This window comes from Leuresthes tenuis, unplaced genomic scaffold (assembly GCF_036924035.1).
Source record: "Leuresthes tenuis unplaced genomic scaffold, fLeuTen1.0.hap1 SCAF_19, whole genome shotgun sequence".
Classification (NCBI taxonomy): domain Eukaryota; kingdom Metazoa; phylum Chordata; class Actinopteri; order Atheriniformes; family Atherinopsidae; genus Leuresthes; species Leuresthes tenuis.
In genome coordinates this window covers 28,162,438-28,179,226 of record NW_027325373.1, presented here as the reverse complement: position 1 = coordinate 28,179,226, position 16,789 = coordinate 28,162,438, and the positions used below count along the sequence as shown (strand labels likewise).

The 16,789-nt window shown below is 41.9% G+C and overlaps 1 protein-coding gene across 3 annotated transcripts in view; it reads left to right on the top strand.

The window, feature by feature from the left end:
- Positions 1-16,789, top strand: part of fbxw2 (F-box and WD repeat domain containing 2) — a 56,402-nt gene that overhangs the window by 20,760 nt on the left and 18,853 nt on the right. For all 3 annotated transcript variants that reach the window (XM_072371916.1, XM_072371914.1, XM_072371915.1), the window contains exons 3-4: positions 6,931-7,153; positions 7,852-8,046. In XM_072371916.1, the coding sequence (XP_072228017.1) occupies positions 6,931-7,153; positions 7,852-8,046 (418 nt within the window). The remainder of the gene's footprint in view (positions 1-6,930; positions 7,154-7,851; positions 8,047-16,789) is intronic.

The window sequence follows — 16,789 nt, the reverse complement described above, 5'->3', positions numbered from 1 at the left end:
CCTCTGTCCTGCCAGGATGCTGTGGAGAGGATAATAATAATAATAATAATACATTTGATTTATAGGCGCCTTTCTGGACACTCAAGGCCATCGTACATAGGTTAAAAACATGGAAAAGAAAAGGAGCCAAAACGGTACCCTGCGAAGCCCCAATACTGCATTCCAGTGTTCCAGAAACACATCTCCCCATCCTGACATACTGTGGTCTGGCAGTCAGAAAGTCTGTAATCCATGATGTCAGGGAGGGGGCCACACCCATACCTTGAAGCTTGTCTTTCAGTATGGGCGGCCTTATGGTGTTGAAGGCACTGGAGAAGTGAAAGAACATGACTCTCACATATAAACCAGGCACATCCCGATAAGTATATGCCCAATGCACCATGTACAGAATCGCGTCTTCCACTCCTATGTGTTTCTGGTAGGTAAACTGGAGGGGCTCAAGATCCTCAGCAACCTGTAATCTCATGCGACGAACAAGGAGTCTCTCCAAGGTCTTCATGATATGAGATGTCAAAGCCACTGGTCTGTAGTCATTCAGCTCCACCGGTTGCCCTAATTTGGGCACCGATATGAGACAAGCAGTTTTCCACAGCACCAGGACTTTTTCCATCTGTCCTGCAGCCCTCCCTGACTGAGGTGTCCTGAGCTCAGCTCCAACCTCCTCTATGGTTAGACACAGATGTTGTAGCACAGGGATGGCAACAGGAGTGATGTTGCTATCAATTATAGAGATAGGGGTGGGGATGCAGCTGGACAGAGGAGGGCTAGTGTTGGGAGCTGCCACAGAGGTGGAGGTGCAGCTGGGCTCAGGATGCCTGGTGGTGGAAGCTGCCAAAGTCTGTGACATCAAAGCAGTCTCTCAATGCATCACTCGCTTCTGGTGACCACTTCCTGAAAGATCTGGTAGTAACAGGAAGTCTTTGTACATAAGGTCTGTATGTGGATTGTAGATAGACCATGCTGTGATCAGATCTACCCAGTGGTGGAAGAGACACTGCCCTGTAAGCCTCCTTCACGTTAGCATAGAACCTCCGTGTTGGACAGTCAACATACTGTACAAAGCCAGTCAGGCAGGAGGATAGAGAGACGTGATTGAAATCCCCTGTGATTGCCTCAGAATGCTGGGTGTGTAGCCTAGCAACGGTGTGATGGATGGCGTCACATGCCGTTGTAGGTGCTGCCCTCGGTGTAATGTAAACAACGATGACAATGTGTATATGGGAACTCTCTGAGCACATAGAACGCACGGAAACTGACAGTAGTTCAATGTCAAGACAGCATACCCTCTCCTTAACGGTCACATTGTGGTGGTTAACCCATCTCTGAATATATAACAGGATAATACCCCCGCCTTTCCACTTACCGCTCGTACTCCGGTCACGATCTGCTCGTATGGCTGTGAAGCCGGGTGTGTCCACACATGAGTCTGGTGTGTTGTCGTTCAGCCAGGACAGAGGGATCAAATTGCTGTCTTTATACAGCTGTTGGTTCTGCACAAGCGCCTCTAGCTCATCACACTTGTTTGGTAGCGAGTTAGTGTTTCCCATAATTGCAATAGTTGTAGGAGTAGGTTCAGGCAGTTGACATACAGTGGATTCGAAGGAGCTGTAGTCAGGGACAGACAGCGGCAAGTATCGTGGTAAATTATTGCGAGACCTCCTCCCCGGCCGGAACCACGGGGTTGACAGATGTAAACAAACTCCCGGAGGATGTCGGGTACCAGCAGGACACACGTGCAGGATCTTTTCAGAATAAGGTTTATTTTTCAACTTCTTAACAAGTGCTTCCAACAGAGAAACAAGAGCTATGAAAATTCTATGACACAGATCTCAATAACTAAGGCAGAGACAAGTGCCGATATAAAACGTTATCAAAATAAACATCCACTCCACTCCAGGAGGAAAACGAAAAAATATAAAAGATTATTATTTAAATTTCGCTGCTCGCTTCTAAAGAGGCGTAACAAGAAGATGGCGCCCGTGACTGGCAGTGTCAAGGCTCGTCTCTTGCTATACAGCTTTTTAAAGGTCATCTTTACAACATATGTGATCATATCAGCCCGTATTTTAAATGGGTGTGTCTCAGCTTTACGGACCTATGATCGGGACTCTCTGTTGCGTATCAGAGATTGGGTGGAGGGCCTGTCTGATACACGGAGCAGGTATAAACAGGCTTTCCCTCCACCCTTTATCATCAACCCCGACACACCTGAGTATTTGCTGCTTTGTCGGGTGCCAGGCAAAGGCTGCAGAAAATTGAGGAAAAAAAAGTCCAGGTCAAACGAAGACGCACTGCAGCACGCTGGGGCTCTGCCATCCTCGGCCATGGAGAACACACAAGATGTCTGCGCCGGATCCCTCTCCTCAATGTGTGTGACAGCACATTTACGCTGCTGTCTGCTTGGACCACAGTGACAGTCTTGGAACCTACACAGCGCTGGGGTAGTGGTCAGTGGCCTTCGTCACCTCCACCCTCTTCCGTATTTACAATGGTCTCTGTATGGTCCAGCTGGAGCTCATGTGACCGAGGGACATGCCTTCGACCAATCACGCTGCGCTCTGCGGTCACTGCCTCCGTGGCGTCATCAACTTTGCATATCGACCTGTTGAATGCCAGGTCTATTGCAAATAAATCCTTCTCTCCCCACCCCTGTCGTCGTGGGGTGGGGTGGGGTCTGGCCGTTGTATACAGGGTCAGCTGTGCATGCAAAGTGACTCAGACCCTGGAATTCCCTTCATTTGAGTCTCAGATGGTCAAGGTGGGTTCTTCAAATCCTTTCCATTGTGTGTCAATCTACAGTCTTCCTGGACCTGCTGCTGTGTTTTTGAAGGATTTTAGTGACTTTTTATCCTCCATAATAAATTTGGAACCTGTTTTAATACTTGGAGATTTTAACCTTCATGTTGATGACAGCTCATCTTGCTTCACAACGGAACTCTTAACACTGACTGAAGCTTTTTGAGCAACATGTTTCTGAGCCCACACACCAAAAAGGCCACATTTTAGACTTAGTTTTTACCCTTAGACTAGACATTTCAAATGTGTCTGTAAAGGACGTCCACCTGAGCGATCATTGTCTTGTTTGTTTGATCTGCATTTTAGCCCTGAGCCTAAACCCTTAGAAGTTAGGTCTCAGAGGCGTGTTATCTCTGCTAATACTGCATAAAGTTTTTCTGTTATGTTTGACCCTCTTTTGTTCATGGATTGCCTCGATGTGGACAATTTTATGCACTGTTTTTCCAGTCACTGTGTAAAAATTCTGGATCAGGTGGCGCCTGTTAAATCAAACTTATCAATACAGAAGAAATTGTGCCCTTGGGCAAATGAAGAAGAGTTTGAAGAGACTATGTCGAAAGACTGAATGTCTGTGGAAATCCACTAATCTTGAGGTGCACAGACTTTATCTCAAGGATTTTGTGTCCTCATACAATGAGATGATGGAAAATGCCAGATCTGATTATATTCGTCAACTGGTAACAGTAAATAAGAAAAACCCCAAAGTGTTGTTTGACATGATTAATTCTCTTGTATGTCCTGCTGCGCCAGTTACTCCTGTTTCTTGTAAAGCTGACAGCAATGCATTGTTGAGATTTTCTATTGACAAGATGATAAAGGAGAAAATCCCTCCCCCTTTGTGTGGAACCCCTGCTGTCATTGAGCCTGTCTCCAGCTTGTGGTCCTCATTTAAGTCTGTGACTCTTGCTGATATCTCGGCACTGGTGACCAAGATGAAACCCTCCATCTGCTCATCTGATGTCCTTCCCTGTGGGCTCTTTGTGAAAGTGTTTGATGTAATTGGCCCCTGGGTTACTGAAATGGTTAACCTCTCTCTTTCTTCAGGTGTGTTTCCCAATACATTTAAGCATGCCATAGTGGAGCCTTTACTTAAAAATACAGGCTTAGATCCGACTGTCCTCAGTAATTTCAGGCCTATTTCAAAGCTACCACACTTGTCCAAGATCCGAGAGAAGGTGGTCTTTGAACAGCTGTCATTATTCCTGGATCAAAATAACATCCATGAGACATGTCAGTCTGGTTTCCGCAAACATCACTCTACGGAGACAGCCTTGCTGAAAATGTCCAGTGACTTTATGATGTCTGCTGATTCAGGAAAATGCACTGTTCTAGTTCTCTTAGATCTGTCCTCAGCCTTTGACACCGCCGACCACCAAATCCTGCTGAAAAGACTGAGGGATGAAGTAGGACTGTCAGGTTCAGTTCTGCACTGGTTCTCCTTATACCTTTTTGGGCGGAGCTTTAGTGTTTCAGCTAACCAAATAAGGTCTGAGTCAACAGAATTGTTGTGTGGAGTTCCTCAAGGTTCTGTTTTGGGTCCGGTATTATTCCTGTTGTATTTGATTCCTTTGGGAAAAATCATCCAGAGATTTTCTCCAAACTCAGAAAAATGGTGTCACAAAATGATTTAGAGCTAATAATCCATGCCTTTGTGTCTTCACGTTTAGACTATTGTAATAGTTTGTTTTTATGTCTAAACAAGAAGGAGTTTTCTCGCCTGCAGTTAGAGCAACACTCTGCAGCGAGAATTCTGACCCTCTCTAATAGGAGGACTCACATAACCTCTATTCTTAAAGCCCTTCATTGGCTGCCAGTTTCCTGCAGGATAAATTTTAAAATTGTGGTTTTAACCTTCAGAGCATTACATGGTCAGGCTCCATCCTACATCGGTGATCTGATCCAGCGTTACACCCCAGCTCGGGATCTGAGATCTGCGGATCAAAATTTACTTATGGTGCCACGCACTCGCTTACGGACCAGAGGAGACTGATCCTTCCAAGCTGTTGCACCCAGGCTTTGGAACGACCTTCCGCTCTCTCTGCGTTCGATGGAGTCTGTTGACTCCTTTAAAAGACAACTTAAGACCTATTTATTTGTTTAGGGTTTGTTTAGTTGTTTTTGGGCTGATATGATTGTTACTAAGTTGTTCAATTCAATTTTATTTATATAGTGCCAAATTACAACAATTGTCATCTCAAGGCACTTAAGTAATAAAGTCCAATTCAAGCCAATTGGAATTCAATTCATTGTAATCATAATCCAATTAATTCATATAGAGCCAATTCAAAAAAATAATATCCTAGCTAAGGAAACCAACAGATTGCACCGAAACTTGTCTTCAGTCCAATCTCCCGTCCTGAGCGTGCCTGAGGGACTGTGGAAAGGAACGACTCCCTTTTAACAGGAAGAAACCTCTGGCAGAACCAGAACCAGGAAGAAACCTCTGGCAGCACCAGACTCAGGAAGGGTGGCCATCCGCCTCGACCAGCTGGGGTTTGAGAAGACAGAAAAGAGGGAAAAGAGGAGGGAAAAACACCATAACACCATTCAAAGGATATCTGTTGGGACAGGGAAACACAACTTAATAACCACAGTAATGGCACATGTACATAATATCATTTGAGAAATTAAACAGGGGGAAAAAGAGAGCAAAGTGAGGAAAGGTGTGACAGATGAGGTCCCCCAGCAGTCTAAGCCTATAGCAGCTTAACTATGGGAAGTTTCAGGATCACCTGAGCGATCCCTAACTATAAGCTTTATCAAAAAGGAAAGTTTTAAGGCTTTTTAAAATTGTATGTATTTCCTGTTTTATTGTTCTGCTGTAAAGCGCTCTGCGACCCTGGTCTGTGAAGGGTGCTGTACAAATAAAGCTTACTTACTTACTTACTTACTTACAAAGAAAAACTCTCCGTCTAATGGAGGATCTAGAGAATTTGAAAAAAGGAACGAGGTCACGCAACCACTCCTATAACGGAGGTGCTATTAAACTTACAAATCAAAAGTCTCTCCTAAATGGAGGAAACCAAATCGGGCTACACAAAGTAACAAAAAGCTAAACTGGAATACTAATCAAACGTTAACCAAAACAAAACTCTGAAGGAGATACGCTCGACTTCAGTGATGACGTCAGTGAAGACACAGTACAACAGGATTTGAATGTTAGAGGTTCGGAGGCTAGGGTGAAGACTGAGAGTATGACACACTGGCACAGGACAAGGGAAGACAAAGACTATTTAAACACATGAGGAACCAAGGGGAACAGGTGGAAACACTTAGGGAATCAGGGAAGATTATCAGACACTAGACACGGGAGGCAGGGCAAGTTATCTGAAACGAGAGGAGAAGTTAACCTTTCAAATAACAGATTTCAAAACTTGTGTTCGGGGATCATGACAGAGGAGTTGAGTCGTTGAGTTGGGAAAAGTTGTTGGGCTGTTGCCATGTCTCAGTTAAACAGATAAAATCAAACGTACGGTCACTGAGGAGATCCTGGATGAGATGCCCCTTGCTCGTGAGTGAGCGGATGTTTAGCAGACCGAACATAACTTGGCAGCTATGTTAGCCGACAGGGCTTGGCTGTTTAGCATGCTGTGGTTGGCAACACGGCCGGTGTTGGGTGAGGAGCGACTGGAGTTGGACTGCAGATGGACTTAATTGTGTTTGAAGAGTCCACTCAGAAGCTCCAGCGGGACCCCCCCATGGATGTATATCCTGCTTGAGCAGGTGGAAGCGCAGTCTCATGAGTTCCACAGCTGAGTACTGAAGCAGTCCTGTCACGGGCTGGCGAGCATGTTGCTGTATGGTGTTCTGGGACAAATATTTTCAGCTCTCAAGTTGGCATTAGAGACACCTAGTTAGAGTTTAGGCTGTGCAAGCCTAAAATCTAATTATTTCTTCTTTCCTATTACAGATGAATTTTTATAGCAATAATTAATGATTACTGTTTAAATTAAACAGGTTATAGAGTCACCTAGACTGTTTACATAAGAGTGTTAAATAAAATAAATAAAGATCACTACTTACTACTACTCTTACTACTCAGCTCACCTTTTCTAGTATTAACTACTTGTCATTTACTCACAAAATAAGTATTTAATGTGTTGAACATGCTGACACTCATCTGTATCCTTGTAGGTGATAAACTCGTGTACAGAAGTCTGGCAAGGTGTGTGTCGGGAGCTTGGTTGGAAGATTGATGAGTCCATTCAGGATGCATCACATTGGAAGGGGGTCTACTTGAAAGCTAAACTGCGCATGATGCAGCTGAAGGATCAGGAGGCCTTTGAGACATCATCACTCATTGGCCACAGTGCACGAGTATATGCCCTCTACTATAAGGATGGCCTTCTCTGTACAGGTACTGTGATAGAAGGCTGGATCAGGATCCCATTGATCTTACATAGATCTTGCATGAAGGGGCGTGTTTAACTTAGACACAGGTGGGAGCGGGTGGTCAAAAAATAAACTGTCTCTCACAAGAACACTAGCTCCTGTACTTAGTTAGCTTATTGAAGTGTTGGAAACATCTATAAAGTTAAGAGGAAAATAAAAGACAAAAGACTACAGTACAAATGCAAGTCCAGTTGAGTGTGTCAGGAAGACTAAGGGCGGAACAAAAGTTAAGGAGTTATTTCCACCTATGCAGTTTTGGGTTATGTGTTTTGAGACTTGACTACTTTTTTTCCTTGTGTTGATGTGTGTTTATGAAAGTAAGTAAGGTTGCTGGAATGGATGAAAATGAATGGATTTAAGATCTTTTCTCTGATTCTCTTTTGCATTGCATTTTTTTATCACATTAAATGACTGACAGAAGTAGACACATAATATAGAGAATTATTGGTACACAGAAAAAGTACCCACAAGCTGTGGGAGCTGGCAGTAATTGTCAGAAGTCCAGTGGGAGTGCGTGGAATTGGGAGTAAAAAAAAAAAAGGAAAGGACGGCCTGTGAAATTGTGGCACAGATTTATTCTTAGTATGGAAAACAGTGTGGTGTATGGTACAGTATATCTCCGTTTACAGCAGTAATGTAATGTAATGTTTTCTTGTTTTTCAGGATCTGATGACCTTTCAGCCAAATTATGGGATGTGCGCACTGGTCAGTGCATTTATGGAATTCAGACACACACCTGTGCAACAGTGAAATTTGATGAACAGAAGCTAGTGACTGGGTCTTTTGACAACACTATTGCATGCTGGGAGTGGAGCACAGGGACTAAAATTCAACAGTTCCGTGGCCACACAGGAGCAGGTCAGTTTATATACCAATTAAATATCCTGTTTTAGGACCATCTCATAGTTTCTGCATTTACACACTTTGGGTTTGAGAAATGTCTGAATCTTTACTGTTGGCGTATTACGTGCATTGGAATTTAAAAGGAAAATAGTAACTTAACATCGAGTAAGAGTAGCATAGAGTACTGTGATGAGCTTCGGCGCTGGCAGTAAAACAGTTAAAGACAAAGAAAAACAATGTACAAATATGAATGATAAAAAGTGACTGACACTTTTTGTGACTTTTTGGTCTAGAGGGGAAGCATACTGTCAAAGTGAATGCTTTCATTATTTCAGATCAATAAACATCTTCTGCAGGCACCTACAGGCAGAATTAGGAGAGATAGAATTAAACTAATGCTGCTCCTACTATATCAATTATCTCATAACTGGACATTATTTCTTAGTTAAAAGGAGGACAAGGAATAACAAGGTCTTCCCTTGGTGAAAACAGTGTCTTCCTTTTGGCTTTGTCAAGAGTTTACACGACACTAGAAAGAAATTGATATATGTGTCAATCCAACCAAAAACAAAATTGCTCAAAATCTGTTTTTTGAAAGCTTGACTAACGCAAACTAGACCAAAATGAGCCTTGGTGTTCAGCCCATGCTATGAAGTTCCATCTTTTAAATCTTTTAGTTACAATGATTAAGCAAAAGTGAATATTTATAGAGCTGAATTCCCAATAAAGCTGCTCTCAGTCACATTATTTTTCTGTTTCTTCTGACAAAATGCCAAATGCATCAGAAATTGTGTCTGAAAGCTCTTTAAGAATGTGAGTCAGCTCATGCTCACTTACAGGCTGTCATTCTGCTTCATTCAAATACTGACTTTTTAACCACAGCATTTTCTGACAAAATCACGATTTAAGCAACTTAAAACGTAACTTAAACTTACATACATGTAAGGTGATTTCCCACATAGAAAGTTACAGTGGACATGTTTTCTCAAATAGTCCACATGTTCCACAGGTTCTCCCAGCACATATACAGAGACGAGGACATTGGTCATTAAATGTAACTGTGCTGAATGATTTAATAAGTCACTGATGTCATTTACTTTATCGGCGTGCACTTTTTATCCTAATGTCTATGTTAAGAGTCGCTACAGCATTTTACTGCAATTTACCAGCAAAAGTCTCCTTTCTGTCCCCTACTCAGTAGGGAAAAATAAATTGATATTAGTTCATTTGCAAGTGGGAATTTTTTTAATAAACGTCTTTTAATCAATCAAGGCTCAGGGACTGTGAATAACTGCAATGAGAGAGCACCCAACATTGACATGTATTGACTTCAAAATCACACACAGATGCAACATAAAACACAAACTTTATCCAAAAAACTGTGCATGTACCACAAGTGCTGTTTGTACTTTTTTTTTTTTTTTTGAAAGAAAACATTTTGACAACAAGACCTCAAAAGGCTGCAGCTTAAAAGTGGTTAGCGATACTAGGATACTGAATAAAAAAAAAATGAATGTGACCCAGACTTTAAGAAGGTAGTACATTTAATCACCTAACTGGCATGTGATAACTCATGACTGTGGCACGACGTCTTGCAACTTCAACTGAACACTAGAATTTGAACACATTTACATAACTCTGAACAAAGCTATTCCAAGCTATGATCTTTTTGTGTATTTTATGTTGTTTATCCACATAAAAACAACGACATGTCTGTAAGAATCAGTAAAATGTCTCTCAATCAGACCTTGATTTTGGCTTTAGTGTTTGAGTGCCAAAAACTGATCCTCATATCTGTTAGTATCATTTAGGAAGAGGGACAATAACTCAGTTGTCTAAGTGTTTGTCTATAGCCAATAGGCTCATCAAATTGCCTAATCGAGGTAATCTCATCATCATCTGAGTGTGGCTTGAACTCTGTAACTCCTGGATCTCATTGAGGCAAATACATGCTGGCTTGAGGGGGTCCTCTCCTAGAGGGAGATTTATTTGCAAATGTTTGCTCAAATAAAGGAAATTAGGTTTTGCATATTTTGTGATATAGAAAAAGAAACTTTCCACCTTAATTATCAATTACTAAGCTACAACTCGACAAGATAATAAACAAATGGAAAACGGTGATGGGGAAACGCAATGTTATGAGCTATTTTTTTTCTGAGAGAGTGAGCATCAAAATGAATGACCGGACACTAAGAAACATGCTTCTGGTTGTTGGAATGGCCTCACTTCCAATAGTCTTGCTGATGCGGGATGTTGAGCTGATGTCACCTCCTGGATGTTAAGTCATTTGGCTGTATTCGTTGGATTTTGTCATCACTAGACCTGATGATCCTCACTCTGTTGGTGTAGGTCAAAGGTGTGTCTGGTACCACTTTTGGATAGCTGGTCGTGCCTTGCTGGGTGCATGAAGTGAATGTCTTCTAAGACGATGCACCTATTATCACCGAACGAATGGTGGAGTGAAGAGCCCATTTCCCCATCTCACAGCCATACTTGTTTTTTCTCACTCTGAGGTATCTTCTTCCCTGTATGCTGTTGCTGTAGCATGGGGATAGCATCAGCTGACCACACAGTGATGCTTTTCTGTGTGACACCTCTGCTTTTAAACACAGGGCAGTATGCAGGAATCGGCATAATGAAGATGTGACCTGGTGAGCTGAGGTGGATGCAATGCTTTCTATGTCCCAAGACTGTTTCTGTACATTTGTCATTGTCACCCCGAGTGGCGATAGTGATGTGCTAATGAAACACAGGTATTGTGTCTTGCAGACGAACATGATTAAAGTCCTCTGTGACCACATATAAAGCATCCGGATGTTATGTAGTGAGCTGATGCTGTTATATAGCTCCCTCAGAGCAGCGTTAGTGTTAGTTTGCAGGGGGACATGAACAGCAACAATAATCACAGCTGTAAACTACCATAGCAGATAGTGCTGGTGGCATTTAATAGTCAAGTAATCGATAGTTTCAGAGCAGTGCCCGTCAACCACAGTACAGTTGGTATACAATTCTATGCTGATGTAGATGTGGAGTCCCCCAACTCTTGTTTTACCCGAAAGCTGATTGCATGTTGCTGTTCAGTCATTCAGAATCCGAATCAGAATAGCCTTTATTGTTATTGCACTGGAGATACAACAAAATTGAAAGTGCAATGTACAACTAAACATAAAAAAGGTATGTGAAAGGTAGGTAAGTCAGTGTTATGTGTCAGAAGTTTGATGAGTGTCAAATTATATCAGCAGAATGCTGGAAAGTGTAAAACTCAAACTGATTGGGCCTATGCCAACCAAACAAAACATGATGCTTGTGGATGAGAGCAGAGGAAGGAAAAAACATAATTGAGGTCAAAATACCTTAGGTTACATGTCTTGTCTGATCTCAAAGACGCTGTAAATCCTCAGCCTTTAACTGAGTCAAAGCACCATATCCTCATCAATGTTTATATTCTATTCTATTCTATATTTTGCAGTATTTACAAGCCTGCTGATTTTTACACTGTGTACTTTGGCCAATGTTGCAACCTCTGAGCAATATGCACTCTTCAATACATCTCCTTCTAAACGGGCTTTCCTCCCTCTTGGAGAGGAATGTTCTCTGGTGCTTACCCGAGACCCCTCTCTCCTAGACAGTGGTATCACACAGGAACCCTAGCTGTTCACAGCATATGCCTGTACAAAACTTTTTTTCTTTTTTTTATCTTTTATTAGAGGCTCCCAACTCTCAGCTTAAGTGCTACAGCAACCAAGAGTGGTAACCACAAAGCTGTGTCAGATTGAACAACTTCTCATTAATGTCAGCATGGTCATATTAATAATAAAGTAATCTTTCTTAATAACTTCACAATATGCATCACAACCCTAAGCCACTCTCAATTAGCTCTCTCAAGTATAAAAATACACTCAGTACCTAATTTATACTTTAACCACTTCACTGCATTTGTTTCATTACACTTTAGTGTTCAGTTGTTATAGAGGCTTGTAGTGCTAACCATATCATTCCCTTGACAAACACTAGACAAAAGACGTGCCAACATATTTCGGCCACATACGATCGGTACCATGGCTCTCATTTTGCAATTTTCCACTAACTCAACCACGGTCACCAATTTTTCAATTGTTTGTGACCGTTATGGTCTAAGAAACTGGCTGTTCCCCTCAGCTATAATCCACTGCTGCATTTTTCTTACTATCGTCGGGTTGCCAATTATCTTGTTTAAAAAAATATCTTGGTCAGGGCCACTTTTGACACTACTTCTACACCAACATTTATGAAAACTGCCTCATTAAAGCAATACTGCCAGCAAAAATAAAGCTTCTTCTGCATGCTTGCTGGATTCTGAAAAATAGCCAAAAAAAAAGGCTCTGGTGAGAGTCAAAAATCCAATGCAATAGAGTTTACTCATGAAAAAAGAAATAAACCGAATCATCTCTAGGGCCCTATGAAATCTGTTTTATTTTTTCCCAAATTCCGTTTTATTTTTTTCAAAATTCAGTTTTAATTTGTGGGAATCCTGTTTTTTTTTACCTTTTACTCTTATTTTACGGCCAAAAACAGTGTGTTTTTAATGTAAATGACTGAAATGTACATACATTAAATAGAAATTAACCTAAATTTATTGAAGAAAAAATTTCCTCAATACATCTTGGTGTCAGCTTGGTGTCACTCTGAGTCATTCGGACACTATTTAGATAATTCGAGAGCCGCATATATATACACGTATATTATAACGGAAGTGAATGGGGCAAGGCCAAAGATAAAATACTTAATTTCACCAATACTTTCAAATGCTTAAAAGTACTTAATTTAACCAATACTTTAAAGCAGTGGTTCCCAACTGCTCTGGCTTCAGGACCCACCATCATTTGTTATAGACAAGCTGCGACCCAGGAAAATTTTCAACATCTCAAATATCTTGAATGAAAACATGTTGTAGTTTGAACCTGACATAAAATAAAATATCACAGTGTGTCAATAGACACGAAATTCAAGTTTAACGATAAACAAAAGCAAAAAAAAGTGTGACGGGAGAGAGGAAAAATTCCCTTTGACTCTCAAGTGTCTGCATTTTAATTCAAAATCAAAAAGTGCACTGAGGTCGTTTCCCCCCTTTTGTCCTCAATATAAGAAAATTCATATTTTATGTAGTCAATGTCGTACCTGCGTTTAGCCATGGTCACTCTCATATGAAAACAAACCGTAGCTTTTCTTCTATCTGTAAAATGGCGGGAGTCGATTAGCATTACAGGGTATCGTCACCACCTACTGTTTAGGAGTGTGAATAGAATGCATTCTGAGCCCTTCAAAATTAAAGCATGGTCATTTTTCTGAACTTTTTTCTTTTTCCACTCAGAGTCTGGCGACCCATTGAAAACGGGTCCGTGACCCAAATGTGGGTCACCAGTTGGGAACCACTGCTTTAAAGTACTTAATTTCATTATTTCATCAATACTTTAAAATAATTAATTTCACCAGTGAAATTAAGTATTTTTTTTCCCCTTGTCCTGTTCAGCATTATGGCAGCAGAATTGTAGTCTGAATACCTTTGATGCCAAACAGATTTGCTTTGCCAAGGGAAGTTTTATAAATGTAAAGCTCCCCTTGATGCCCATTTATTTATTTCTGTTGACAATATATGACATGTAATAGAACTGAACCGGATCGGGGGACAAGGAAAGAAGAAGAGGAAAGAAGAGGAAACAGAACAAAAATAGAAACAAAAACCAGACAACCAGCTGCTACACCTGTAAAAAACAAAACAGACAACAATCCATGGCCGCTGAGGGGAATCCAGCCTTAGCGCCACCAGGAGCACCTGAAAGCAGACAAGCAGAGAAAAAACAAACAAACAAAAACAAGCACAAGAAGCGGCAATCGCATACAACACAGCTGTGGATATAGATGACCTGAGCCACACAGTGGGTCAGCGCCTGCCCCAGCGCCCCTGGCCAAGTGCCCTGGGAGTCAAGACGTGCCTACAGGTGGGTGAAGTCGCGAGCAGCGGGGAGAGGCAACGCCGCCCCCCCATCGGGAGAAGCACAGGCAGGCCAGGCGACAGCAAGTCCCAGATACAGGCCCAATCATCACCACACACACTTTCACGTCCCATACATCCACACATCCACACGTCCTCCCTCCCTCAACTCCGCTGGGGTGTAGCGCAGCGGGCACACCAGGGGGCCAGCAGCCCCCCAGCCACCACAGACCCCGAACCAGCAGAACAATTAATTAATCCTCTTGGCCCCTCCCGCCCCGAGCAGCAACCAGGAAGCAGGGGTGTGGGAAGAAGAACCCTCCCCTCTCCCTTCTGGTTCTTCAATATTTTCTAATAGTGAGCGATTAAAATTGAGGGGCAGCCAAACTTGTAGAACTGGGAGCGCAGCCCTCTGGGCAGCCTCCATACCCAAAGAGCCCCGCCCACCAGATGCCACTCAGTGCAACCACCCCCCAAGACCTAATGTGTGTGTGTGAGTGTGTTTGATAAGTAGTAATGTCTAAGGTGTAATTAAAACAGGGGCGGGGAACTGCAGAGTGCAACCAAAGGGGACCACCTACACCCGCTGAGGACAAAGCCCTGGTAATTGGCAGCTCTATAGTCAGAAACGTGGCTTTAGCGACACCAGCGACCGCAGTCAAATGCATTCCAGGGGCCAGAGCGGGCGACATAGAATCCTATTTAAAACTGCTGGCTAAGGATAAGCGTAAATACGGTAAAATAGTTATTCAAGTTGGCGGTAATGACACCCGGTTACGCCAATCAGAGGTCACTAAAATTAATGTTACATCGGTGTGTAATTTTGCCAAAAAAATGTCGGACACCGTAGTTTTCTCTGGACCCCTGCCAAATCTGACCAGTGATGACATGTTCAGCCGCATGTCCTCCTTCAATCGCTGGTTGTCTAGATGGTGTCCAGCAAACAACGTGGGCTACATAGATAATTGGCAATCTTTCTGGAGAAAACCTGGTCTGATGAGGAGAGACGGCATCCATCCCACTTTGGAAAGAGCGGCTCTCACCCAAAAACATGACAACCCAGGGTTGAGTCTTACACACTTTTCTGCGGCGTCCTACCTGCTGCCAAATCAATAAATCAATAAACTTTAAACATCAATAAACACAAAAGGAGCAAATCCTCTTGTGCAAAAAAATTTAAAACAAAAACTTTAACTGAAAAAAAAATATCAAACTATTAAATGTGGTTTGCTGAATATTAGATCTCTCCTTTCGAAGTCTCTGTTAGTGCATGATTTGATTTGTGATCATCATATTGATATATTTTGTTTTACAGAAACCTGGTTGCAGCAGGAGGATCATGTTAGCATTAATGAATCAACTCCCTCTGACTATTTAAATGTTCACGTTCCTCCAACCACAGGCAGAGGAGGAGGAGTGGCAGCTATCTTCAGATCAGGGTTACTAATCAGTCCTAGACCCAAGATTAGTTTTAGCTCTTTTGAATCTCTGATTCTCAGTTTTTCCCACCCAAAGTGGAAATCACAAAAACCTCTTGTGTTTGTTGTTGTGTATCGTCCACCTGGCCCTTATTCTGAGTTTCTGTCTGAATTCTCAGAGTTTTTATCCCAGTTAGTGCTGAGTACAGATAAAGTCATTGTAGTGGGTGACTTTAATATTCATGTAGATGTTGAAAATGACAGCCTAAATATTAACTCTAATTCTATATTAGACTCTATTGGATTTTCTCAAAGTGTTCACAGACCTACTCACTGCCTTAATCATACCCTTGACCTTGTGCTGACTTATGGCATTGAGAGTGAACAGTTAACAGTGTTCCCTCATAACTCTGTCTTGTCTGACCATTTTTTAATAACTTTTGAATTTACATTACTTGACTACACGGTTTCTGAGAAGAATTCTACATATTAGAAGGTGTCTGTCAGAGAATGCTGTAACCAGATTTAAAGAGTTGATTTCATCATCCTTTTCTTCACTGCCATGTGCAGATATGACAGAGGACGGCTACCTAAATTTTACTCCAGTAGAACTTGACTCTTTTGTTGACAGCACTATAGTTTCAATGCGTACAACACTGGACAACGTTGCCCCTCTGAAAAGGAAGGTAATCAGTCAGAAGAGGTTGGCTCCTTGGTATAATTCACAGCTGCGTGCGTTAAAGCAGACTGCAGGAAAGCTGGAGAGACAGTGGCGTTCCTCTAATTTAGAAGAGTCTCAATTAGTCTGGAAAGATAGTTTAATAACGTATAAGAAAGCCCTTCGTAAAGCTAGAACTGCTTATTATTCATCATTGATAGAAGAGAATAAGAATAATCCCAGGTTTCTTTTCAGCACTGTTGCCAGGCTGACAAAGAGTCTGAGCTCTGTTGAGCCATGTATTCCTTTAACTCTCAGCAGTGATGATTTCATGAGATTCTTCATCAATAAAATTGTTTCTATCAGAGAGGAGATTAATGGAATCCTTCCCATTATTATCACTGATGTATCATCAAGTGCAGCAGCTTTAGAAGTATCTTTCGAACCTGAATTGTATTTAGACAGCTTCTGCCCAGTTGATCTCTCTGAGCTAACAGCAGCAGTTATCTCTTCTAAACCATCAACTTGTATTTTAGACCCAATCCCAACCAGACTGTTCAAGGAGGTTTTCCCCTTAATTGACACTTCCATATTGGATTTGATCAATCGGTCTTTGTTGATAGGATATGTACCTCAGACTTTTAAGGTTGCTGTAATTAAACCTTTACTTAAAAAACCTACTCTTGATTCAGAAGTGTTGGCTAATTATCG